The sequence below is a fragment of the Tachypleus tridentatus genome, chromosome 2 (assembly GCF_004210375.1).
Source record: "Tachypleus tridentatus isolate NWPU-2018 chromosome 2, ASM421037v1, whole genome shotgun sequence".
Taxonomy (NCBI): domain Eukaryota; kingdom Metazoa; phylum Arthropoda; class Merostomata; order Xiphosura; family Limulidae; genus Tachypleus; species Tachypleus tridentatus.
This window is the reverse complement of record NC_134826.1, coordinates 147546778-147573456: the sequence shown is the minus strand read 5'-3', so window position 1 is coordinate 147573456 and position 26679 is coordinate 147546778. Positions and strand designations below refer to the sequence as shown.

At 34.5% G+C, this 26679-nt stretch overlaps 1 protein-coding gene across 1 annotated transcript in view; it reads left to right on the top strand.

The window, feature by feature from the left end:
• Positions 1-737: 737 nt before the first annotated feature.
• The window catches only part of LOC143245633 (inactivation-no-after-potential D protein-like), a 37238-nt gene continuing 11296 nt past the window's right edge, over positions 738-26679 (top strand). Inside the window, exons 1-5 of the mRNA XM_076491984.1 lie at positions 738-980; positions 20967-21061; positions 22487-22556; positions 23607-23663; positions 24367-24468. Of these exons, the coding sequence (XP_076348099.1) occupies positions 897-980; positions 20967-21061; positions 22487-22556; positions 23607-23663; positions 24367-24468 (408 nt within the window). The 5' untranslated portion in view covers positions 738-896. The remainder of the gene's footprint in view (positions 981-20966; positions 21062-22486; positions 22557-23606; positions 23664-24366; positions 24469-26679) is intronic.

Sequence of the window (26679 nt, the reverse complement as noted above, 5' to 3'; positions counted from 1 at the left end):
AACTGTTTCCTCCACCCATTTAGATTATGACATAGTTACGGAATATTTTGTACTCAAGATAAAGAATTTACATCTTGAATAATTTTACATTGGAATGTTTGCAAAACAATGTATCCTGAAAGATCGAAGAGATTTTCATCTTTTTACGTGCATTTATAAGAATATTTTTTGCTGTATATTTTGAATCATATATATTCCTAACCTTAACACAATTGCAAATTACGTTTCGTCTAAAAGCATGAGTTAACCTGTTTACCTGCTTTCAGCTGACTACGATTCTATTAATTAAATTAACATCAACTAATTATTGGACTGTATTCGAATCTGTGTTCTACACACCGCGAATATCGAAACCCGAATTTTAGCGTTATAAGTTACCAGGGAGCGTAGGAAACCTCTTTACTGGTCTCTTTATAGCTTTATGATTTAACATTACCACCGAATAAAAGCATAATATTTAAGTTTTAACCGTTTGGTTAAGCATAAATAATAATAATAATAGAATATAAGGACTAATTCCTTCTTGACGAAACAGATTTCTACTCTACAAGAACCTTTATATTTAAACATAAAATATTTTTAGCCTTAATTTAAAATTTTAATTTCTTAGTTGTGTCACCTAAAAGTATCAATTATAACAAAAACTGTTCCTTCATTTCAGAAATTCGTCAGGCTTATATCAAATTAATTTCGGAGTTTCCTTTCCAGAAACTATGAAGTATGTTTGATTAGTGAAAACAACCCATGTTTTCCATTATACAATTAATTGACTTGGTATTACAGAGAAAATCCACAAAAAATATGGCGACTTAAAAGGAGAGATCCTGGTCGTGGATCTGAAGAAAGGACCTAATGGTCTCGGAATCAGTTTGGTGGGAAACAAAGACCGAACCAAAATGAGTGTGTTTGTATGTGGTATTAATCCATATGGAAGTGCTGCACGTGATGGAAGAATAGAAGTCGGGGACGAACTTTTAGAGGTAAATAACGTAATTATTAATTATTATATATTAGTTGTTGTTGTTTTAAATTAAGCACAAAGCTCTTCAATGGGCTATCTGTGCTCTGCCTACCACGGGTATCGAAACTTATTTTTTAGTGTTGTAAGTCCGCAGATTATATATATATTAGTTATTATTAATTATGTTGATTAGTTGAAAAATACGTGTAATTCTTTATGGTGTTGTTTTGGTTTTACAAACTGTTGCAATGAGTGTGAGTACACGCATTTATAAGAGGAAAACAATCAACTGTGTTAAGTTTAACATCTAAACAAGAAAAAAAGAGCGTATAACACCATTATTTCTTTGCGTTCAGTGTTAACACGCGTTGGATAAACAAATAAAAACTACATAAAAAATTCGAAAACTTTAGAATGTATCTGAGTAAGATATCTGAGCAAGAGATATCTGCTGACGTAGGACCCTGATGTGCTGATGTGTGAGAAATACACATTTATTAGACGTAACGTCCGTTTGAAACTCTCTTGTTAAAAAATAAATCAGAAATTAAACAATAGGGGCAAAAAAGTGGACGTTCAAACCCACAATGTTCGACATTTAGAATTACCACCCGCTACAATCAGTTAAGATAAATTGATTATTCCTTATAAGAACACCAACAAAGTAAACAGATATGCTTTAGAGTCAGATCACTAGAGGCGGCTGTTGTACCAGCGAATTAAGGCTTAATCTTTACGACTTCAACCTACTAAGATATGTTTCTCACAAAGATATATTCTACCATTCACACCAGTTATTTAGACCCGAGTTTATTTTTATAATATAAGTGTGATGCTATCCGCTGTGAATGTTTCTTAGGTTTTATATATTATAAACTTATATATATAAATTTATGTAGTGTATATAAACAAATTTGCATATGTGGTGTGATAGGGATTCGAACTCGCGACCATCAGATTACGAGGACATGGCCTTCACCATCTGGCCGTGCAGGGCGTGTATTTCGTTTTCAACATTTTGGTTATTTACGTACCAACATGTTTTTGTATCAAACTCAACATATTATACAATTTTTTTAATTAAATATGATATAGCTTATATACGTAAAATAGAAAAATAGTTTATTACAAAAATGATTGTCTCTTTCTTTTACCATTTCTTTCTTTATTTCTCTCCTACCAAATGTAAATTAACAAATTTATACAATGTCAAAGAATGCATTAGGCCTCTACAGATTCTTTTTTCAGTTTCACTACTGAAACAACTAACACACACACACATTTACACAATGTTTCATTTAATACCATTTTTTATTTTCTTGACAGTATACACCACAGTGTCTTTATTTTCATAACTTGAAAGCGTCTTGGCCCGGCATGGCCAAGCGTGTTGAGGTGTTCGACTCGTAATTTGAGAGTCGCGGGTTCGAATCCCGGTCGCACCAAACATGCTTGCTATCCCAGCCGTGGGGGCATTATAATGTTGCGGTCAGTCCCACTATTCGTTGGTAAAAGAGTAGCCCAAGAGTTGGCGGTGGGTGGTGATGACTAGCTGCCTTCCCTCTAGTCCTACACTGTATATTAGGGACGGCTAGCACAGATAGCCCTCGAGTATCTTTGCGCGAAATTCAAAACAAGCAATGAAAGCATCTTTAACTAATTAAAAGTTCACCATTCTTACTCCTGGTAGGAGGAAATATGTAACAATTATTATTTGTTCCCTTTAAAAGTGTAATATTTTACAACATTATATTTCTTTAAATTAGCATCAAGGAAGCAATAATATTTTAATGTGATTTACTAGTTTGAGAAATTAGCAATCCTCGTACGCCTAAAACTCCATATATTTGCTTTCCAATTTTAAATCTTCCTAAAAGAGATTTTAGTTATTTCTTTTTAACACGAAATTCCATAAATTAATAAAGTTATTCTTATATGGTAAATTTACATTCGTAAAATTTTAGTTTTCATTTAATTTTCAATTTTCTCTGTACTTTCATTGTATGAATGTATTTTTTGTTAAATATTTTCAATTTTTGGTTTCTGTTAATCCAAACTTTGACCTTCAGCTCCGAAATTAATTTTTTTCATAACTAAATATTTTTGTTCAACTCTTATCAGTTTATTATCTGTTTATCACAATAATTTCAATATATATATATTTGAGTCACCTCTTTGCTATTTTTACATTACACTTTCGTAGTAGTGGTCGAATTGGTTCTCTCTCCCAATTCGTCTTAAGTTTCTTATGTATAAACATAAGGATTTGTTTTATTTTAGAAATTTCATGGCGTTAGTTAAGGTTTCTTTATTTTACAAAATAATTCAATTCTTTCCAAGCCTTTTCTACAGATATCTCGTATTTGAAGTCATTTTAATGTCCCCCAAAAACGAAAAAAAAAAAAAGTAATAGTTTATTAGCTAATTTACTTTCATCATCTTAGTAGAAGTCCAGAAAATTAGAGACTTTATGTTAAATAAGGAATAGATATGGGTACTCATATACAAACGCATCTCAAGTTCGTTTACCTTCTACAACCACTCATGTGCGTCAAAACTTCACCCCAGAAGCACAGTAACATGTCTGTGGAATTACACTGCTTGAAATTGGGTTTAGATACCCGTGGTGGGTACAGCACAGAGAGCCCATCATTGTATATCTGTATGCTTACTTAGAAACAAAAAAAAAACATTTTTTTTACCTTTAAAGTGTTTAATATTTTATAATAATACACACACAAGTATATATATATATATACATATAAATACAATTTCAGTAGAATTAAAAAAGCTATCAATTAGGTTACTAAAACTAGACTATTGGCTATGATATACAATATTAATCTTCTAAATAGCCACTTGCTTGTACGAACAGCGTAAAGAAGCTGTAGATAACTAAATTAGTAGACAAATAAAGTTAGGAAGTACCCTCGTTACAATAGAATTCCATTACAGTATACCCAGTTTTCTCCATGACAGATATACAGTTAAACACTGTTCATACTATACTTATAAAGTTACATTCTACCATACTCAAACAGTCCGTTATTGTTGTGGAATACGTGCAAATTGAGCTGTTTTTGGATCGATTACTTATTAAATCTATAACAGTTAAAAGTATGGACACTGTTGCATTACGTTGGAACATATCTACATGAATATAATAGTATTGTCTGTTGTACGTCCATCTAACTACTTCGCAGAGGGTCCGGCATGGCCATGTGGGTTGAGGCGTTAGACACGTAATCTGAGGGTCGCGAGTTCGAATCCCCATCACACCAAATATGCTCGCCCTTCCAGCCGTGGAGACGTCAAAATGTGACGGTCAATCCCACTATTCTTTGGTAAAAGAGTAGCCTAAGAGTTGACTAGCTGCCTTCCCTCTAGTCTTACACTGCTAAATTACGGACGGATAGCGCAGATAGCCCTTGAGTAGCTTCGCGCGAAATTTAAAAACAAACAAACAAACCAAGTGAAAATTTAATTATTTGAAGTTGCATGCCGACAAGTGGTCACTATGTTAGCTAGCTTTTACATTCATACTTTATGAAATTTAAACGTGCTTAAGATATAAGAAGGGATGCAAAGAATTTATATTTGGTTATAAAAAGTAGATTTGAATAAGAGAAGTTAAGTGGATCACTTTGAGTCGGTTTCCATTAATACTTCGTTTGGCGTGAATTTCGCGTAAAACTACACGAGGGCTATCTGCGTTAGCCGTTCCTAATTTAGCAGTGTAAGACTAAAGGGAAGACAGCTAGTCATCACCACCCACCGCCAACTCTTGGACTACTCTTTTACCAACTAATAGTGGGATTGACCGTCACATTATAACGCCCTCACAGCTGAAAGGACGAGGATCTTTGGTGCGACGGGGATTCGAACCCGCGACCCTCAGAGTACGAGTCGAACGCCTTAACCTACCTGGCCATACCGGGCCCGTTTTCACTTGCAAATTTGATAAACTTTTGCTTAAAGACGAAGTTTGTTTGTTTTTCAAACAGAAATAACAATTAAATTGTAGAGGAAGCTAAACAACGTCAAATATCAAAACCATTATATTAATTAATCTTCAATTATGTTTAGATATGTTATTAATAGATTTTAGGGACGTTAGCTCCTCGTTTGCAAACTATAAAAGTTATTTTGAATAACCAAAAACATATTAACCTTAGAAAGATTCCTGGATGAAACTAATAATGTTAAATTTGTGAAATATATCCTGGAATAATTGATTTATTTAAGAAACGTTCGGAAATTAGAATCAAGGGAATAATCCTTACGTCTAAACGGAAATGGAATACGTGAAAAATCTGTTTGTTTGTTTTGAATTTCGCGCAAAGCTACACGAGGGCTATCTGCGTTAGCCATCTCTAATTTAACAGTGTAAGATTATAGGGGAGACAGCTAGTCATCATCACCTACCACCAACTCTTGGGTTACTCTTTTACCAACGAACAGTGAGATTGACCGCACATTATAACGCCCCCACGGCTGAAAGGACGAGGATCTTTGGTGAGACGGGGATTTGAACCCACGACCCTCGGATTACGAGTGAACGCCTAAACCTAACTGGTCATATTTGGCGTTCTTAGAGAAAAATCGAATGTGTTTAATACATAACGTAATCGGAGATGAGAGATTTTTCATAATTATGGAGACATTATAACTGTTTATTTTTTAAACTTTATATGACTGATTAATGAGGTAATGAACATTATTAAGTAATGTATAAGTAATTTATATAAAATGCAAAGCGGAACAATAAAATTAAATTACAGTTTTATGTTAAAGGCAATTTAATTTTTTTTCTAAAAAAACAGAAAGGGATAAAATATTTATAATATTCATAGGAAAAAAATTTAAATGCAGAGTTAAAACTTTTTAAAAATCGAATGTTTGTTCTTATTTTGATATGAGATTATTCGAAATAAGGAGCACTTGTATGAATAACCATTTTTATCATAAATCATATAAAATTTATATGGTTGAAAACAACAATATTTATAAAGATTATTAAACTCTGGTAATTTGTTAAAATAAATTAGGACTTTTAGAAAATAATAGATGTTAATTTCATAAGGATAAAGAAGCGTTAGAGCTTGTTATTTGTCCATCTAAAAAATAACTTTTTCGAATGTTATATGTTAAAACCCTATATATTTGTAAAAGTTAAAAACAATTTTGTTATTAAATTATCAAATTATAGTATTTGAAATAATAGATAAATAATTAAAATATTATAGTTTTAAACTGTATTCTCTTTAATGGTGAGCCCCCCAGTAGCACAGTAGTATGTCTGCGGACTTACCCACTAAAACCCGGGTTTCGATGGGCAGAGCACAGATAGCCCATTGTGTAGCTTTGTGCTTAACTCTAAACAAACAAACTTTAATGCTGAAATTTATATTTAAAAGCTGATATACCAGTTCAAGCATGTGAAAGACCTAGGGGCTCCCGGAGATGGCACAGGGGCTCAGATCCTTCCTTACTCGTTTAACTTCCCGTGTCATTTCCCTGAAGGTTTTTAAATGTGCATGCTACGCTTTGTGGAAAATCAATATAGTGGCTGATTAGTTATAAGCAGACACGTGCAAATATTTTTCTTAAATTATAGCTTAGATACGGGAGTAGATTGACAAAGGAAAAACCTTTGGTATTATTAAAAGGCTAAATGTAATATATCAAATCGAAAATATTTCAATAAAAATGGAAATAAACATAAATTTAAAATTAAACGGAAACTTGAAAAGCAAAATTACCTTTTGATTAGATAGCTGTCCTTGTTTGGTTTTCTTCTTTTCGTTTATTTATCTCATGAAAAGATTATCTGATTTTGTAGGTAGAAGGCTGGCTATTCTATTGTGAACATGGATCACTTGATGGACTTACCGAATTGCATGTATGTTTTAATGTACAACAGCATTGCAGTTTGATAAATTACTCTAACAAAAACGATGAAAATGTATTTAGTTTCCTTCCACATATGTGAAGATAGATTAAATTATACAGCTTATCCTTCATCGGTGAGTCTCTCTAAAATACTTTCTACCCTTTAGAATAAATATCTTTACTGATGGTTCTCCTCTACGTGTAACGATTGGTTTTGTTTTTACTTTCGCGCAAAGCTGCAAGAGGGCTATCTGTGTTAATCATCTCTGATTTAGCAATATGAGACTAGAGGGAAGGTCATCCCCACCACAGCCACGGGAGCGTTATAATGCGAAGATCAATCCCACTATTCATTGTTAAAGGAGTAGCTCAAGAGTTGGGGGAGGGGTGATGACTCGCTGCCTTCCCTCTAGTCTTACACTGCTAAATTAGGGACGGCTAGCGCAGATAGTCCTCGTGTAGCTTTGCTCGAAATTCAAGAACAAACAAACATCCCCACCATTCGCCAACTCTTTTGACTGTCACATTATAACACCCTTACGGATGAAAAGGCCACCATATTTGGTAGGACAGGGATTCGAACCCACGCCCTAACCACCTGGCCATGCCGGGCTGACTGCAACGCTCAATTTGTGTGTTTAAGGAGAGAAAATACTGTCTGGCTAGAAACGTTAGTATTTGGTTGTTTAACCTTTCACCTTTTGACACATATACCATCATAAGCTATGCATAATATGTAGAAAACAAACATATATATTTTTGTAGATAATTTATTTGTTTAACTTAAGCGCAAAACTACAAAATGAATTATCTGCGCTGTGCCCACTACGGGTATTGAAATCAGATTTGTAGCGTTAGAAGCCCGTAAACTTACCGTTGTGTCATAAGGGGTCTGGACCTTTATAGATAAATATGCAACTTACTAGATAAAATGAAGGTAAATTTATTATGATATGGGTAAATATTTTATTGTCATGAAAATATTAATTTACCTCTTACAGTTGTATTAGGGTTAATAAAACGGAAGTTGCATATTTCCTAAAGGTTATAAAAATTACTTGTTTTCGTAGACTGCTGACAGTTGATAAAAATAATCCTTTGTTTTTATTGTAAGCATAAATTCAGATATCAGATATACAGGGTGTTCGGAAAGTCGCTGTGCAGTTTTGTCTGTTAATAAATATATAAGTGCACAGTGACTTTCCGAACACCCTGTATAACACAAAAAGGGAGTGATGGAATTAGAAAAATTGGAACTAACACTTACAGTACGTTTGTGGAAAGATGTTTCAACAGTTAACAGAACTGTGTTAATATTATACTCGCGACAGTTAATAGAACTGTGTTAATATTATACTCGCGACAGTTAATAGAACTGTGTTAATATTATACTCGCGACAGTTAACAGAACTGTCTTAATATTATACTCGTTACAGTTAATAGAACTGTCTTAATATTATACTTGCGACAGTTGATAGAACTGTGTTAATATTATACTCGCGACAGTTAATAAAACTGTCTTAATATTATACTCGCGACAGTTGATAGAACTGTGTTAATATTATACTCGCGACAGTTGATAGAACTGTGTTAATATTATACTCGCGACAGTTAATAGAATTGTCTTAATATTATACTCGCGACAGTTAACAGAACTGTCTTAATGTTATACTCGTTACAGTTAATAGAACTGTCTTAATATTATACTTGCGACAGTTGATAGAACTGTGTTAATATTATACTCGCGACAGTTAATAAAACTGTCTTAATATTATACTCGCGACAGTTGATAGAACTGTGTTAATATTATACTCGCGACAGTTGATAGAACTGTGTTAATATTATACTCGCGACAGTTAATAGAATTGTCTTAATATTATACTCGCGACAGTTGATAGAACTGTGTTAATATTATACTCGCGACGGTTAATAGAACTGTCTTAATATTACACAGGCCTGGCATGGCCGAGCGCGTAAGGCGTGCGACTCGTAATCTGAGGGTCGCAGGTTCGCCCCCGCGTCGCGCTAAACATGCTCGCCCTCCCAGCCGTGGGGGCGTTATAATGTGACGGTCAATCCCACTATTCATTGGTACAAGAGTAGCCCAAAAGTAGGCGGTGGGTGGTGATGATTAGCTGCATTCCCTCTAGTCTTACACTGCTAAATTAGGGACGGCTAGCATAGATAGCCCTCGAGTAGTTTTGTGCGAAATTCCAAAAACAAACAAACAAACAATAATATTACACTCGCGACAGTTAATAAAACTGTCTTAATATTATACTCGTGACAGTTAAGAGAACTGTGTCAATATTAACAGTAAACAATATTAATACTATACTCGCGAGAGTTAATAAGTCAATAGTTTTCTCACGATAGTTACTACATTTGTGTTAACATTATTCTCACAACGGTTAATAATGAACGGAACAAACTTTACTGCTAACTTACACCCTCTCACGATTTATATTAACACTTACTGTATCGTTGGTATAATTTCATGCTGGTAAACTAAATGGACTGGTGTGGTTGAACTGTAAAGTTTTCTGTTGGTGTGTGAGCCTGTGAAAAGATATTTATGCTCATAATATAATTCGTGCTTCAGTGATTGATTCCCAAATCACGTGCTGTGTCAGAGTGTGTTGTGACGAGTCATTGTGATGTTTATATAACTCTAAAAAATCACGTGTCCAGAAAGGTGTTGTCACATGTCATTGTTATCTTGGTATTACTGTAGACTTCCACACTGTGACGAATCATTAATATTAACTTTCAATCAGAGCAAGTTACTTACCTAAAGTGAAACTTAAAATAATGATAACGAGTGTGAACCAATCATATAAGTTCTTGTTTATAAAGATTAAAATATATTGTTTCATTGAGTTTATACTCTTGCTTTTGACATTTTTTTGGACATTCTTGTGTTGACATTAAAGTAAAATCACATGTGGCAAATCAGTCGTGACTCGTTTATATCAATAGCAGAAGAAAAATGTAACACTTTTTTCAGGTATCTAGGAATTAATAAGTCATCGAGATAACCTAAAGATTATATATAACACGCTTCTTGGCTATCTAGGCCTAAATCTCAGCCCTGATATTCAACATCCAATTTTATTGGTTCTTTTGTTTCTCTGTAGTTCGAGTGGGTTCTGTTGACTTCATAACAGTTGACCAGGCTACAAAACTCGTTCCTAAATAATGCTAGGACTACTTTATTCCACACCAGTGAATAGTCCAAAATGGTCTTTGAACAGAGCAACGTTTTTATTGGGTATTTTAATCTTTTTTTTTTCCTTTGGATTCATCTTCTTAATTAGTTCTGTCTTATGTTTCTGTAATGGATCTGTAAACAATAAATATTGACGATTCAATATCGAGTGCTAACTAGATTTCCACTTCGTAAGCATTGTTTATTATAACCGTAAAGTATTGTCGTAATATTATATTCCTGTACTCACGTACTGATATAATGGATACCGCTGCAGATAAATAAACTTATAATTATCAGTTTTGATATAGTTGAATTCCGATACATATTTATAAAACTTTATGCTTTAAGGTACTTTTTAACTAAAAAAAAGAATTTATGCGTTTCTCAAAAGGTGACGTAGTGTTTATAAGTGTCAAAACCATCTGGTGTTTGATATCTCACATATCACCAAGAGACGTTTCTCCAGCGGAAGAGAAAACGAGCAGTCAATACGGCTGACTTTTGTACGTGTCAAAAATCTTTTGGTTCGTTGAACCAAATCATTCGGTTTTCACAGAGACAGAGCTGTAAAATGATCCTTCAAACTGGGTGCGTTAAAACAGTGGTAATATCCAAATCCTTAGTGTAGTCAATGAAATCTACAAGAGATTTTCGAGTCTATCAGACGATAATTTGCAAATGAAACATTTCATGAGAATTTTTCTAGTAAGTTTTACGATATTGACTGGCTACGTAATTTAAGACTATATTTTCTCACGTACTGGTGTAAATCTGAGTAGATTTCGAATAATTTCAAATATATTCGAAACTAAAATGCACGGCGTAAAATATCATTGAAAATGCCACTTGTAGAATAATGTGTGTAAGAAAAAAATCTAATATAGTTTGAACTACTGCACAAACATAAATCACGCATTATTCGATACAATAGTGAGAGATAACAAATAATACAGCAAGACGCACTCTTACGTCACCCATCTTGGTGACTTAATCAAAGATAACATTTTAATGTCCAGCTAGTATTTCAAATAAATTTATTTCAGTTTTATGTTTGGAAAATTTATTGACTCGTTCTTTTTACGTTTAGCTGCAACCAGAGAACTGGCTAGTTGTGATTATTGGAAGCTTTCGATGTGATCATAAAAATGATTCTACAGCCTACGGTGAAGTGAAAGATTAAGGCTTAGTGCTCTCAGAAGAATATTTTAGTTTTGTAATAAAATTTAAGAACTAAAAAGTGCAGAAATTTTAAAATATAAACTTGTCAAACGTGAAGAGAAAACATTGAACAATAAAAAGTAGTTTGTTACAATAAAATAAAAAACTTCTTGTAAAAAAACTTGGATTTATAAAACGCGATCTTCAGTGAGCTAGTTACTGACAAAAATGAAATTCTTATTTTATCTAAAGGTTCATTTTACATGTGTTAAACACATTTTATTTATTGGACATGTATCTTATATATTACGTGTTATAGACGTTGGACATGTCACACATATTGAGCATTTCCGTATGTTTGACGTGTTACATTTAACGAAAATGTTTCATATATTGTACATGTTACAGATATTTGGCATGTTTCATATCTTGGGCACGTTTCACCAGATTAACCAGTGCTCTTATTAAAAAAAAAAAAAAAACCTTTCTAATCCGTCAGTTACGATTGTCTTCATGCACGATGAAAGTTATTTCCCATTTCTGACAGATGTAAAATGAAAATGTTTAATAAGTGTAAATTGTTACCAGATCGGTCTGGCATTGTCTGCTGCTTAAGGCGCTCTATATGGCACTAAAAATGGCAGAAAATAGGCTTAGTAACTTTGCCATAATCAAAACAAACAAAAAAGTAATACGAAACAATTGACTGTAGTTCCAATAAATTATAACATTTTCAAAGGATTCTAAAAGTCTCAACAAAAGCATTTTTATACATGTCATGCTATGGTGAAACGGTTTTCTGTGATGTCTTATCATGGTGAAACGGTTTTCTGTGATGTCTTATCATGGTAAAACGGTTTTCTGTGATGTCTTATCATGGTGAAAAGTTTTTCTCTGATGTCTTATCATGGTGAAAAATGTTTTTGTGTGATGCAATATTGTGTAAAACGGTTTTTCTGTGATGTCATGTCATGGTGAAAAGTTTTTCTCTGATGTCATGCCGTGGAGAAAAGTTTTTGTGTAAAGTCATGCCATGGTAAAAAGGCTTAGTGTGAACAACATGACGGAAATTAATGTGGATTATCTTTGTTACAATGAAAAATAAGTATGCAAATATTAAATCTTTTTTAACAGGGTTTTCTGTTTAATAGTCACGAAATATTTAGAAGGTTTTCAAAGCACTCATTTCATGAGTAGCTGTATAATAAACATGTTATCTAGGCATATTACGTTATAAATTTTCGGGATTTTTTCTTCTATCAGCACTATAAAGTAAGTTCGTATGCGATTGGTGTGATTGAAACCTTAACACACACTTTAGAAATTAACCCCAAAAGGGGAACTAAAACGATCTTACAATTTATCTTGTATTTCAAAGTTTGTAAAAAACAGCCTATAATTTTTTATTTGTATCAAAGCGCCTCCCAGTGGCACAGCGGAATGTCTGCGGACTCACACCGCTAGAAACCGGGTTTTGATACTCATGGTGAGAAGAGCACAGATAACCCATTGTGTAGCTTTGTGCTTAATACCAATCAATCTTATGAAAGATGGAAATATTAATCTGGTGACACGCCCAGACATGAAATGTGCTTTGTTCTGTTATCGTGTAAACTATTGTACGGTAGCATATTGGTTTATGTAAGCACTGGAAGCTCTATTTAGTGAGAGAAAAAAACACGTTTAAGTTCTCCACGTGAGAAAATTATATTAAGAAAGCAGGCCCTAGTTTCTGAGTATTACCTCAGTGCTAAATTAATGTTCTTCTGTGTGATAAATATTCTGTCTCGTGACGCGTTAGAACGTATCCTTTCAATTTCAGGGCGTCATGTTTAATCAGATAAGACGGTTTCTTACTAACTCATACTAAATTTTTTTTCTTTCGCAGCTCTTTGGTCTGTAAGCTCACATATGCAAAGCGTCGGAAATGGAGCCAAAAACCTTTAAGCAAACTATGATAACCTAGATAGCCATCTATTGAGTCATAAAACAAAAAAGACAATCTCTCCCATTAGTTGGCCTAACTACAGTTCTAGAGATATATCCATTAGCATGGCTTGGCGCGCTTCAGGAGATGGACTTACTGTCTTTCTTTTACACATTTGCTTCACATTGTAGGTGATATTAGGGATTCGAAAGTCGTTTTCAATAGATTTACCACCGCCCTGATTCAGCTACGGAAGAAACTAAATAATTTTGTTTGAGAAACTGTGTATTTCTAGTGAAGCAAGTAAGCAGTTTTAATATATCGATTCACATGTGCCGTGTTTTCATTATGTGTGTGTGCATTAGAGTACATATATTTTTAAAAACAAGTAAACGTAATACGAACAATGGACATTTTAAACTTTGTCCTTTATTTCATTTTTAACTTTGCACTTAGCAAAGCAGGAACGTTTGCGAACTTACATCACTAAAATTCCGGGGCTCGACACACCAGCTAGCCCAAGCTAGCTCTAAAGCAAACAAACAAATTTCACCCAAATTTTCCTCTATAAATAAAACCTGGCCCAGTATGGCCAGGTCGGTCAAGACGTGCGACTCGTAATCTGAGGGTCGCGGGTTCGCATCCCCGTCACACCAAACATGTTCGGCCTTTCAGTCGTGAGGGTGTCATAAAGCTTGCTCAAAGCTACTCGGGGAATATTTGCCCTAGCCGTCTCTGCTTTTGAAGTGACAGGGAAGAGGGAAAGTATCTGGTCAGCATCGCTCAACGCCAATTTTTGGTGTACTCTTGCCAGACCGAATAGTGATGTTTGAATTTTACCCTTATAACGCACCCGCTACGTCAAATTACAGAGCCGTGTGTGCGTGGAGCTAATGGGTGCTAACCACTAAGGAACATCGACCTTACTGGAGTAGCTTCAGTGTTGTCCACACGCAAATCAGATCTCATGTTGAACTATATAACACATTAGTTTGTTTTTGAATTTTGCGCAAAGCTACTCGAGGGCTATCTGTGCTAGCCGTCCCTGATTTAGCAGTGGAAGACTAGAAGAAAGGTACCTAATCATCACCACCCACCGCCAACTCTTGGGCTTCTCTTTTACCAACGAATAGTGGGATTGACCGTCACATTATAACGCCCCCACGGCTAAAAGGGCGAGCATGTTTGGCGCGACCGGGATTCGAACCCGCGACACATTAACTAAATGATGTTTTCTCAATGACATATCTTTCTTTGCAACGCATACTGGAACTGTAATTACTTTTTAACTAAGAAAATATTTTAAAGCACTATGTTTGATTTTTACTTATTTTGAAACAGAATTCATTCAATTTGGTTACATTTCAGATCTTTAGAGTTTCAGTTTTTCTAATTATATCTATCTATCTATAGATGTGTCGATTTGATTTTCTTTATGAATTCAAATTAATTGTGCTCATTCAGACAAGTATAATACGTAGCTTCCATACATAATGGTTTAAGAACTTAACAAAATAAAGTATCTCTTTCTGTAAAAAGATCTTGTTCACTCTTCGGCGACAAAACATGTCTGGATTGAAACCCACTCGACGCCATTATAAAGAAAGCCTTTTCTTCGATCTTATGGTTACGAGAAAAGAGAAGGCTAGACACTAAGTGCTATGTGGATTCTGTCGTATTCTTTCTTCCTAACTAAAAGAAAAACTGAATGATGTTTCCACGTGACTAGGTTCTCACTTGTCTATGTCCTAACTAAGAATATCTACACGTGTTTCTTATCTGTCTTAGTCGTTCGCTAATGAAGGAGCTGTCAAACTCTCTAACAAAGCCTCCTCGTGTTTCCTACCTTAGTGTCATACAGCTGCACTCAAAACCTTGCCTACCAAGCATATAAACGTTAAGTGTATCATTCACGTACACGTTTCAAAATTCAAATTAGAAAACGTTTTTTCTTGAAGGTTTATGAACAGTTTTTAATGTTATCCACGTTTTTTTTTACTTTAAAAACGACCAATTAACTGTGCGAAAATATGTTAAAGTTTCACGAGACATTACGCATGTTCTTTAGTTCTGCGTCCTATTAGATTTCCCCGTCACACCAAACATGTTCGGCCTTTCAGTCGTGAGGGTGTCATAAAGTTACGGTCAATCTCACTATTCGTTAGTAAAGGAATAGCCCAAGAGTTGGCTGTGAGTAGTGATGGCTAGCTGCCTTCCCTCTAGTCTTACACTGGTAAATTATGGACGGCTAGCACAGATAGCCCTCGTGTAGCTTTATGCGAAATTCAAGAAATAAAAAGAGTTATACGATGTCTGTTATATTACGTCATTTTAGCGCGTGACATTAATGAATTCTGACTAGTAATTGGTTGTTTTTAGTGTCCACTACACCAACATCCCACTTCTACACCTTTTGTTAAAGTGTATAAAGCAAACTTTGAAATAAACACTAAATGCTTTATTCTCTTGACGACAAAGGTATTAACTTATAGTTCAATGTATCAGTACCAAAACAACACTTACTCCACTGTTTAACTAATTAATGGAAGTCCACTACATCAACATGATTCCCTCTTCTAAACCTTTTGTTGACGTGACTGAAACAAGCTTAAACATAAACGCTGTATCCATTTCGTTCCTAACGGCAAAGGTGTTTACGTATAATTCAGTGTACAACAATTAATTATTTGATTAACCTGCTAATGTAATTTTATTGTTTGAATTCTGTTTGTTTGTTTGCAAGAACTGACGTTATAGAGGTAACTAGTATCTCTATACCTATAAATAATGTACAACGAACTTATGTGCGTATTTTGCTAAAATAAATTTTAATGAATGATTTAATATTAATTATGTTGATTTAGCGGTAGAATTAGGCCTAACATAATCCTCCTGTGTTGTCCAAACCTCGTGGGATTACGGAAGAAAACTATGTTAGCAACAAGGACGCGTTTCTGATGATTAAGTTAAATCTGATCACTACAAGATTGTAGGATTTAGTCCTGTAGCGTTGTAAATAGTAGCATAGTTAAAATTAACTTCATGTTAATCTCATTTCTGATTATTAGTCATTCTGACATGTAAGCTATATAAAATAGGTTTTATTTGTTTGTTTGTTTGAATTTCGCGCAAAGCTACTCGAGGGGCTATCTGCGCTAGCCGTCCCTAATTTAGCAGTGTAAGGCTAGAGGGAAGGCAGCTAGTCATCACCACCCACCGCCAACTCTTGGGCTACTCTTTTACCAACGAATAGTGAGATTGCCGTTACATTATAACGCCCCCACGGCTGAAAGGGCGAGCATGTTTGGTGCGACCGGGATGCGAACCCGCGACCCTCAGATTACGAGTCGCACGCCTTAACCCACCTGGCCATACTGGGCCAGGTTTTATTTTATAGAAATTCCTAAACTGTGCCACTACAGCCTTCACAAAAATGTGTACCTTATTTTTAAAAAATCAGCTCATCTGATTGAAATAAGATTTCATCCGATCACTAATTGGATTCTTCGTATGTATAAAAAAAACATCCGCACATCAACTTTGCTATATTTCTCTAACATCCTGCCCCTACGTTGAAACACTTGTTTTATCTTACATCCTCTAACATCTGCCATTCCATCCAAACACATCTTTCACCTTAAGCCAATATCTGGTTAAGAGTGATTTGTCAAAAACGTAATAAAATCAGCCATTTATTGCCAAACCTTATGAGCCTCCCTGTGGAATTGCGGGATGTCTGTGGACTTACAACGCTAGAACCCGGGTTCAGTGTCCTTGATAGGCAGAGCACAGATAGCCCGTTATGCAGCTTTGTGCTTAACTACAAACAAACTTTATGAAATTATAAAACCCTCTTGTTTCATTCATTCTGTTACAAGACCCTAAGCCTAGCCTGCATGAAAGCGACCGCATTGGTAACAATATTGTTAATGTTAACACTGAATATCAACTGACTAATTATTTTTAAGAATACATTTGGTCCTTGGAAAGTTAACATTCAATAGTTGAAAAACGTCTCCAATACCTGTTAACTTCGTAGAGAATCTCAGATAGCTCTTCACGGAACTCTGGGGTTCCACTGAAATTGCCCCCCAGTGGCTCAGCGGAATGTCTGCGGATTTATAACGCTAAAAAAAAGGTTTCAATACCCGTGGTGGGTAGAGCACAGATAGCCCAATGAGTAGCATTGTGCTTAATTCAAAACAACAACAACAATCCACTGAAAACTGTTTGAGAACCAATTATCTATTATACTGAATAATATGCCCCAATGTGACAGCGGTAAGTCTTCGGACATACAACGGTATAATCAGGTATTCGATGACTTACAACGGTATAATCAGGTATTCGATTTTCCTCAGTGGGCCCAGCAGACAGACCGATGTGGGGGTGTTGTAAGACTCGCACACTGAATAATATAGATGTATTACAGAATTTAAGTACATTCAAATTTTAAACGGCTGTACTCATGTATCAGAATTAACTGTCTCGTCTGTATCGTTAGCTAGACAGGTAGTTTTAATCTATTTTATTTGGTTGTAATCATAGGCTCGGCATGACCAGGTGGGTTAAGGCGTTCGACTCTGAATCTCAGCTTCGAATCCCCGTTTTACCAAACATGCTCGCACTTTCAGCCGTGGGAGTGTTATAATGTGACGGTCAATTCCATTATTCGTTAGTTAAAGAGTAGCCCAAGAGTTAGCGGTGGGTGGTGATGACTAACTGCCTTCCCTCTGGTCTTACACTGCCAAATTAGGGACGGCTAGCGCAGATAGCCATCGTGTAGCTTTTCGCGAAATTCAAAAAACAAACAAACAAATCTTGTGATAATTAAATTTAAGCTTAGCATCTAATTAGTCGATAATTCTTATAGAAATTAAAACAAATTAGCTCGTACTTTGCTATCCAGCAATTTAGTTTTATGTTTTTAACGCCTTGTAATCACATTATCTTGTTCAGGTACTCTTCTCTCCGTTTAGGGTTGCAGGGTTGACGCACACTGACCTACAATGTTTTACATAATGATAAAAAGATTTTAAAAAAAAAGCAGAAATCGTTTTCAACAGGAAAGTGAGATAAAATTCAATCAACTACTGCAAATTGTTAAAATTGTGTAGACATTTTAAAGCGTGTATTTAAATTCGGTGTGTTCAGAGGTTTACCAACATTTTTGAATTATTAATAACGTGAGCATTAGAATCTCACGAGCGTAAAATTATAGCTAACATGTTTAAAAAATAATATATATATGAAGAAAATTTTAAAAATCGTATGAAGTAAATGCAGTTTGTATTCATTTATGTACCATTATGTAACACTGATGTGATACTCCTCGTGGTGAGTCGATTTTGTAAAATTACGTTATCATTGGTTTGGTATTCTTTATAGGAAACCTTTTATATTTGTGGTACATGTACCGAAGCTAACACAGCAATTGTTAATTAAATTAATTTTTGTTGTTTTTAAGATATATGTGCATGATATCTTTGTTGTTGTCTTTTTAGTAAAAAGCTGTAAAATGCGTTATATGCGGAGAATAGAACCCTAGCTTTAAGAGTTTTGAGTCCGTAACCTTACCACTGACTCACGGGTAAGGTCCGGCATGGCCAGGTGGGTTAAGACGTTCGACTCGTCATCTGAGGGTCGCGGGTTCAAATCCCCGTCGCATCAAACATGCTCGCCCTTTCAGCTGTAGGGGCGTTATAATGTTACAGTCAATCCTACTACTCATTGGTAAAAGAGTTGCCCAAGAATTGGCGGTGAGTGGTGATGACTAACTGCCTTCCCTCTAGTCTTACACTGCTAAATTAGGGACGGCTAGCGCAGATAGCTCTCGTGTAGCTTTGTGCGAAATTTAAAAACAAAAACAAACAAGACTCACGGGTGAGCAAACGAGGAATGTACGAACATATTTTGAAAAATGGAATTTCTGATCAATATTTTGCAAGACAGGTTTTGCTGTTTCAACCCATATATTTAAAAGTATTCACCCGCTACCAAGAGTAATACTGAATGAATGTTTTTCGACACACACAAATCAATATAGTTTATTATGAAATTGGATAAGTAACAATGCAACTTGTGAGAAAACGTCAAAGTTATTCTACGTTATAATAAACATAGCGTCAAAAGTCTGACAAAAAAAAACAATATGTCCCATCCTACTGAAGAATCAACTGTTATATTAATTTTTTTATGGAAATTAATTATATTCACTCACCAAGTCCATGTCTTGATAACAGCACTGTAAACCTTTTGGAACTAAATGATTTTCAAAATAACATCACTGATTTATTTGAATTTTGAAAACAAAACACCAGAGCATTGTTTTCTATATTGTTCTACAGAAACCAGTCTCCTTGTAGTTGTAACACACCAAACATTAAGGAGAAACTATATGAGCTTTGTTAAGTTGGTATTAGAATGAAGTTGTTTTTAAGGAGAAGTAAAAACCTTCATGGTCACAGAAGGTATGAGGACTCACGCCGTTAAAAACTGGGATCAGATAATTGTGTTGAGCACAGCACAGATAGCTTATTGCGTAAGTATTGTGTTTAACAACAAATACGTAAAATCTTTCAATGCAATTACTTTTTTGTTTTCTGGCTCAAAATGATCATAACCCAACTTTTTTTTTTAAACATACGTTTCTTCTAATGTTTCTAATCTACTATTTATAATAAATTCATTATTTCCAACTGCACACAAATATCGTTTATATTTTACCAGTTTTCGATGACTCTTGCTTTTTATTGTTTTCTTTCTATATAATTTTCAGTTTATATGTATATTATCACGGGATATTTTTTTATTCTGAATGTGCCCCAAGAGATTTCAGTTAACGTAAATAAAAATATAAATCAAAAGATTTTATGTGCATTTTATTGTAGTATATTATATAAATTAAACTGTAAGTTTTTGTATAAATTAAACTGTTTCTTGTATAAATTAAACTGTAAGTTTTTTACACTTAGGTGACATCTAAACCGTTTGTCGTTCTGTCTCATTATCTATAAAAACAAAATGAATATATATAGTAACCATTACTTTGAAATTGGTATTTCATATACTACTAAACTTTCAACATTTAAAATATTGAGTTGGTTCTTTTTACTTAAGGTCAGATGTGTATGTGTTTTGACTTTTAAAAATGCTAACTTCATTATTGTAAAAAACAAGGTATTATACGAAATCAGTAACTCCATAATTCATCCTTATCCATTATAAAGCAAGAGCTACGTCATTTTGTTTAGTCACGAACCTATGTGTACGTGAAAGGTTAGGGAGCAGGCAGCTAGTCATAACCACCCACCGCCAACTGTTCGACTATTATTTTTACCAACGAATAGTGGGACTGTACATTATAACGTCCTTACGGCAGGGATGGGGAGCATGTTTGGTTAGACGGAGACCTGAACCCGAGACCTTCAGATTGATAGTCGAGAAACCTTACCACCTGGCCATTCTGGGCCCTGTCATGTTCTGATCGCAAGACTAACTGGTCTTATTTCATTACAAAACAATATCTACCATCGTTTCGTTTAGATGAGTCTCATACAGAATTTGAGATTTATCGATCATGACTAAGTGCTTGGTTGACATGTAAGCTGGGCTTATTTTAACGTGATATTGTCTTCTTACTGAATTTATGAAGCTTTATATCGAAGTTTTTTTACCATAACTCAGAAATCATTACATTGTTATATTTGCCTTAACTGGACTATTGTAAGGACTGTCACCTCAGTCCGTCAATATATGTGCTGAGGATCAAACGAACCAATCTACACGCTAACGCACATTTTTTGGTTTTGTTTCAGGTGAATGGGACTGTTGTACATGGTCGCTGTCACCTCAATGCCTCAGCTTTGATCAAAGCTCAGCAAGGACCAGTGAATAAGTTGTTGATTCTCAGGTATATCTTTCACATACGCAATTCAACTTCAGTCTATACCAGTTTTGTAGGGTTAGTTAATTGTTATTAACCAACTCGCTAATTTTCATGAAATGAATTATACGCAATTTAAAAAAGAAACGTGTTTATATGAATAAAGCAAAAAGAAATTATTTTTATCTTAACAAATTTTTTAATATTGAATAAATATGACATTAACTGCTCTGTATATTTAATACATTGTAAACGGGTGGAACTCGTTGTTCATAAGGTAATAGAATATTATAAACAGCTAGAATTAATTGCTCGTAAGGTGATAAATTCCAATTGTAGAAGATGTGAGATTTCTTTTTTTTAATTTCCGAATGTTCCTTTTTTCCAGTCTTATTTTATTGAATTATTTATTATAGAATTAATTTTGTTTAAAAAAATTAGAGACGGGTATCATTCGTTAACCTTTTTTAACGCTATTTTTCTGTACGAGTTTAATAGAAATTAGTTTTATGTCCGTGTACGAAATTAGTGTTTTACAAATATTATAAATTTTCATAACTTATAAAGTTGCACGTTTATCGATAAACGTTTATAGATATGTTTACAGACCTCTACTGAATTTTTTAGCAACTGGTGAACATAATTGGCTGTAAATAAGTAGTCTGAACTATTTATTGATAATTTAATCGTATGCTTCTATTATAAACACAAACTAAGTTACCGAGAAATATCTTCATAATTCTTTTACGATTAAAAATACAAAATGAAATATAACCCTGAAGAATTTTTCGAAAGTATCAATTTTATTTTTGCAATATGATCATATTCCGTTGATCAAGCTAACTTTAACTTCACGCCGGCCCTTCCTTTATTATTATCTCTAAGTGCTCACGATTTTAATGTAAAAATACAAATAAACAGCATAGCGAATAGACGTTTAGTTAATAATGTTTCCTTAGTTGTTTTGTTAAGAGATTTGAATGTACTGAATGTAATTTTCAAAATCTTTTAACTTATTTGTTCCGTTTAAAGTTAAAGCACTGAGTTATTCAATTAGTTATCATTATTAAATATCCTGCTGTTTTTATGGAAGTCACGTTTTCGCGAACTATTCACTTAAAGTAGGCCTAGCGCTTGACTTGTTGTTGTGAGTCTCTACCACAACTGTATCTTTTGAAATTCAACTCAAACTCTAGAATCCGACCAGGATCAAGTGGCTGATTGAATTCTACTGATTAACCTATTCTCGTCGCGTGTTGTAAAAGCACATTATCACATTTCGTTTCATCCATAACAAAGTTTTACGTGGCCTTACAGTGAAATTCATGGTTGGATAGCCTCACATTTAAGCCGTTTTTAACAAAAACTTCAGACCTGAAGAAAAGTGGGTGGGAATTCATTCGTAAAATTAAAGAGTTAAAGTGCTTATAATGTGTTTCACGTGTTTTACAGGAGAGAAAATGCCTCGCACGACATGGCAGTGAAACCTTTAACTCACTTTCCATTTCACTTGGGAGATGAGGTAAAATTTTGTTGTTGTGTTGCTGTTATTGAAATCTTGTTTTTATTATTAACTTATATTTAATTTAGTTATACGTTTATCAGTTCACAACCGTATTAATTCTCCAACTAGAGTTCGAGAGACGATTAACAGCGTGTTTATTTGTATACTAAAAATAGTTCATAAGTAATTTTCACTTATCAAAGATCCTGAGTTTCTCACAAGTATCGATAGATTCTGTCTGTTATAAAACATTGTGTATTTAACTCTTTATCTAGCTAAAGCCTCAGAAACGTTTTGATGTCAATATCTTAACATCTCTCCAAAAATTATATAATATTAATATTTGAAAAATGGTTTGTTTGTAATTAAGCACAAAACTGCACAATAGGCTATCTGTGCTTTGTGAACCATGGATATTAAAAGCTGCTTTCCAGTGTTGTAAGTCCACAGACATGCCGCTGTACCACTGAGAGGCATTTAAGAATCAACTATCTCCGGACACATTATAGAAGGCCCGGCATAGAGGTTGTTAAGGCACTCTACTCGTAGTCTGAGAGTCGCGGGTTCGAATCCCCATCACACCAAACATCTTCGTCCTTTTAGCCGTGGGGGCGTTATAATGTGAGGTCAATCCCACTATTCGTTGGTAAAAGAGTAGCCCAAGAGTTGGCGGTGGGTGGTGATGACTAGCTGCCTTCCCTCAAGTCTTACACTGGTAAATTAGGGACGGCTAGCACAGATAGCCCTCGAGTAGCTTTGCGCGAAATTAAAAAATAACAAAACAAACAAACAGAAAAGGATAAATCTAAAGAGAAATCGCTTTAATATCGTGAATATTTTGTGTAGTGTTAACTAGATGAATCGATAGATAGGTAGAGAGATCGTGCAAATGCAATAAATTGTAACTGTTAACACCATATCATCCTCATAACAAAATTTAAATGTTCCTCTCCTTTTATAATGATAGTTGAATTGATGCAACCACTGAATAAATCCCTCGGTTTCACCTAAAAAGAAATCACACAAATTGTGTTAACATTCATCTTTCTGTTGTTGTTGTTTTTACAGAATACCGAAAAGAATTGTGATAAATACAAAGACGTCAGGACCCTCTGTATTAAAAAGGTAAAATAAATGAATCTGACATTCGAGAAATAGACTTAATTTTTCTCATGATAAGTAATTTATTCTGTTGTTCAAAGTAACGTAATTTTGCTGATTTTTTTTTGTCTTTGCATTAAATTGATTGATGAAAAGGGACATTTTACTTACATGTCCTATTATCTCATCTGTCACACAAAATTAGTTTTCATCTTTAACAGTTATCTTAACAGCACTTGCAAGTGGCATAAGTCTACGATGCAGCCAACTTTTGTTGATACACTTCGATCGCCCCCATACGTTGTATATCAGGCTCGAAAGAAAATAAACACGCTAGCGTTAGATTCACATAAATAATTTATCACTGTTTTCGAAATTTCCAGAGGCATTAGTATTGAGTCTTTCGACTGAAATGTGATTTTAAGGAAACTCATTTAATTATTGAATAGTTTTACTTCCCTGTAATTTTTAATAGTTTTACTTCCCTGTAATTTGTTTTTTTGGCTCCTGTTTCGTTTACCTGATCAACCATTATACAGCTATTATATTTCCTTTTTGGTTCTTAAGTTTCTAAAATTCAAATTAACTCCAATAAAAAAAGGGATACTTATAGAAAAATAGAATAGTCTACGGAGCTACTTAATTGTATACCCGAAGCTTTGTTATTCTATCATACCTTCGAACTGGAGTCAAAGTATTAAGTAACTCTCTACGTTGTTTGCTTCAGGGTAACCATGGCCTGGGAATAATGATCATCGAGGGAAAACATGCAGAAGCAGGACAAGGAATATTCGTTTCTGACATTCAAGAAGGAAGTCCTGCATACCAGGTTTGTTCCGAACAACTTATAAGGTCTTGGGGTAATGAAATGTTATGTGTTTATGCTGTCTCTGACAAAAATAAGAGAATTATAAGCCCTCCATTTTAATTAGATGTTTGTGTCTTTAGGAAAACTCGGTTTTTAGAAGTGGATACATCATTGATTTAAGAAGTTAAAGATGATGAAGGCATGTCAGTTTTGCTATTCTTCTTTTCGGGTAAATTTTCCTATAAACCGATTATATTTGATATTTCTATTATGTATTATTCAGCCTTAAGTTATAGCAGTATAGAAACAAACTGACGAAACCTGTGAGGTTAGTTCATTGCTTCGTAATTACGTTATATAAACACATGAAAATGGTTTTTCCTTCAAAGCAATACGTTTCAAAATAGCCCAAAGTAGACAGAGTTAGCCCCACCGCTATTACAGCGGTATGTCTTCGTATTTACAACGCTAAAATCAGGGGTTCGATTCCCTCGGTGGGCTCAGCAGATAGCCCGATATGGCTTTGCTAAAAGAAAAACACAAAAACACACATAGACTGAGTTAGAATAGACGGTCTTAACGTAATAATAATAATTTCAGAAAGTTAGAAATAGATTGGCCCCTTTCAACTGAAGTTAATAAACATTTTAATCAATTTACTAAAAAATCTTATTGCTAATTTACTGAAAGAATTACACGGCGGTTAGTAGTTAACTAGTAAACATAACAATGCTTTCTCTGGGGCTGTGTTAATAATGATGTACAATAAAGATTAAATATCTAACAAAAAATTATAATTGATTCTAAATATGTTCGTAATGTTTCCAATAAGACATATGATCCATAAACCGTCATATTATCAACACCGTTATCTCGCAGTAGTGTAGTGTGTAACACATCCATTACCTGTGACAATGTGAAGTGGCGTAATATATCACGAGACTCAGCGACACAACATTATCGTTTTTAATTATGTCCTGTAACAATGTGAAGTGATATATGTCACGAGACTGAGCGACACAGCGCTATCGTTTTTAATTATGTCCTGTTACAATTTGTAGTGGCATAATATATCACGAGACTGAGCGACACAACACTATCGTTTTTAATTATGTCCTGTAACAATGTGAAGTGATATATGTCACGAGACTGAGTGACACAACATTATCGTTTTTAATTATGTCATGTTACAATGTGAAGTGGCATAATATATCACGAGACTGAGTGACACAGCGCTATCGTTTTTGATTATGTCCTGTAACAATGTGAAGTGATATATGTCACGAGACTGAGTGACACAGCGCTATCGTTTTTGATTATGTCCTGCAACAATGTGAAGTGATATATGTCACGAGACTGAGCGACACAATGCTATCGTTTTTAATTATATTGAATTGTTGTCCATAAGATGCTCAATCACAGTATTCGTGAGTAAATTATTAAATCTTACGCCACAATAAAATTTCTATTTCAGATCCTATTTTATGGTTTTCAGGGTAAATGAAAATGGGCGTGGAGTAGTGATTAGTCGCTGAATAGAAGGTACATCGTTCGAACCGCATTATGCCACTAAACACAATATGCACTTTTAGCTGCGAGTAGAGGTAGAGGTGTTTGTTCAAATTGTGGATGTTAATCTCGTTTTTCAGTTACGTTTGTTTATTTGTTTGGAATTAAGCACAAAGCTACACAGTGGGCTGTCTGTGCTCTGCCCACCACGAGTATCTAAACCCGATTTCTAGCGGTGTGAATCCGCAGACAAGCCGTTGTGCCAGTCATGAGGGGAAACTTTTCAGTCTAGAGTAGCCATACAAACGGGGGAGAATCAGTTCTATATGACCTATGAAAATGTTGCCTGGTTTGGTAAAAAAAAACAAAAAAACTTTGTATCTTATCCTTTGAATATATGCGCTAAAAATAACTCTAGCTTTGGCTGAAACTAAAACGTGATGATATAACACCAGACGAACTCCTTAAAGAAGTTAGGAGAAGCCGATGGGAACGTGGCATCACACAAAGTCATGTCTATTACTTGGGCAGCTTGTCGTACAAAACCTATAATACGTGCTTTATATGGGTTTAAATCTTTCCGAAAAGTGACTTTAAACGGAGATGAGAAGCAGTTTCGTGAGAAGAGGCTTAAGCATCGTATAGTCATTTATCTTTTTCTTGTTGATTTCTCGGCCACAGCGTGATTTGAATTATTTTCGAAAAAACTGCTCCTTATATTAA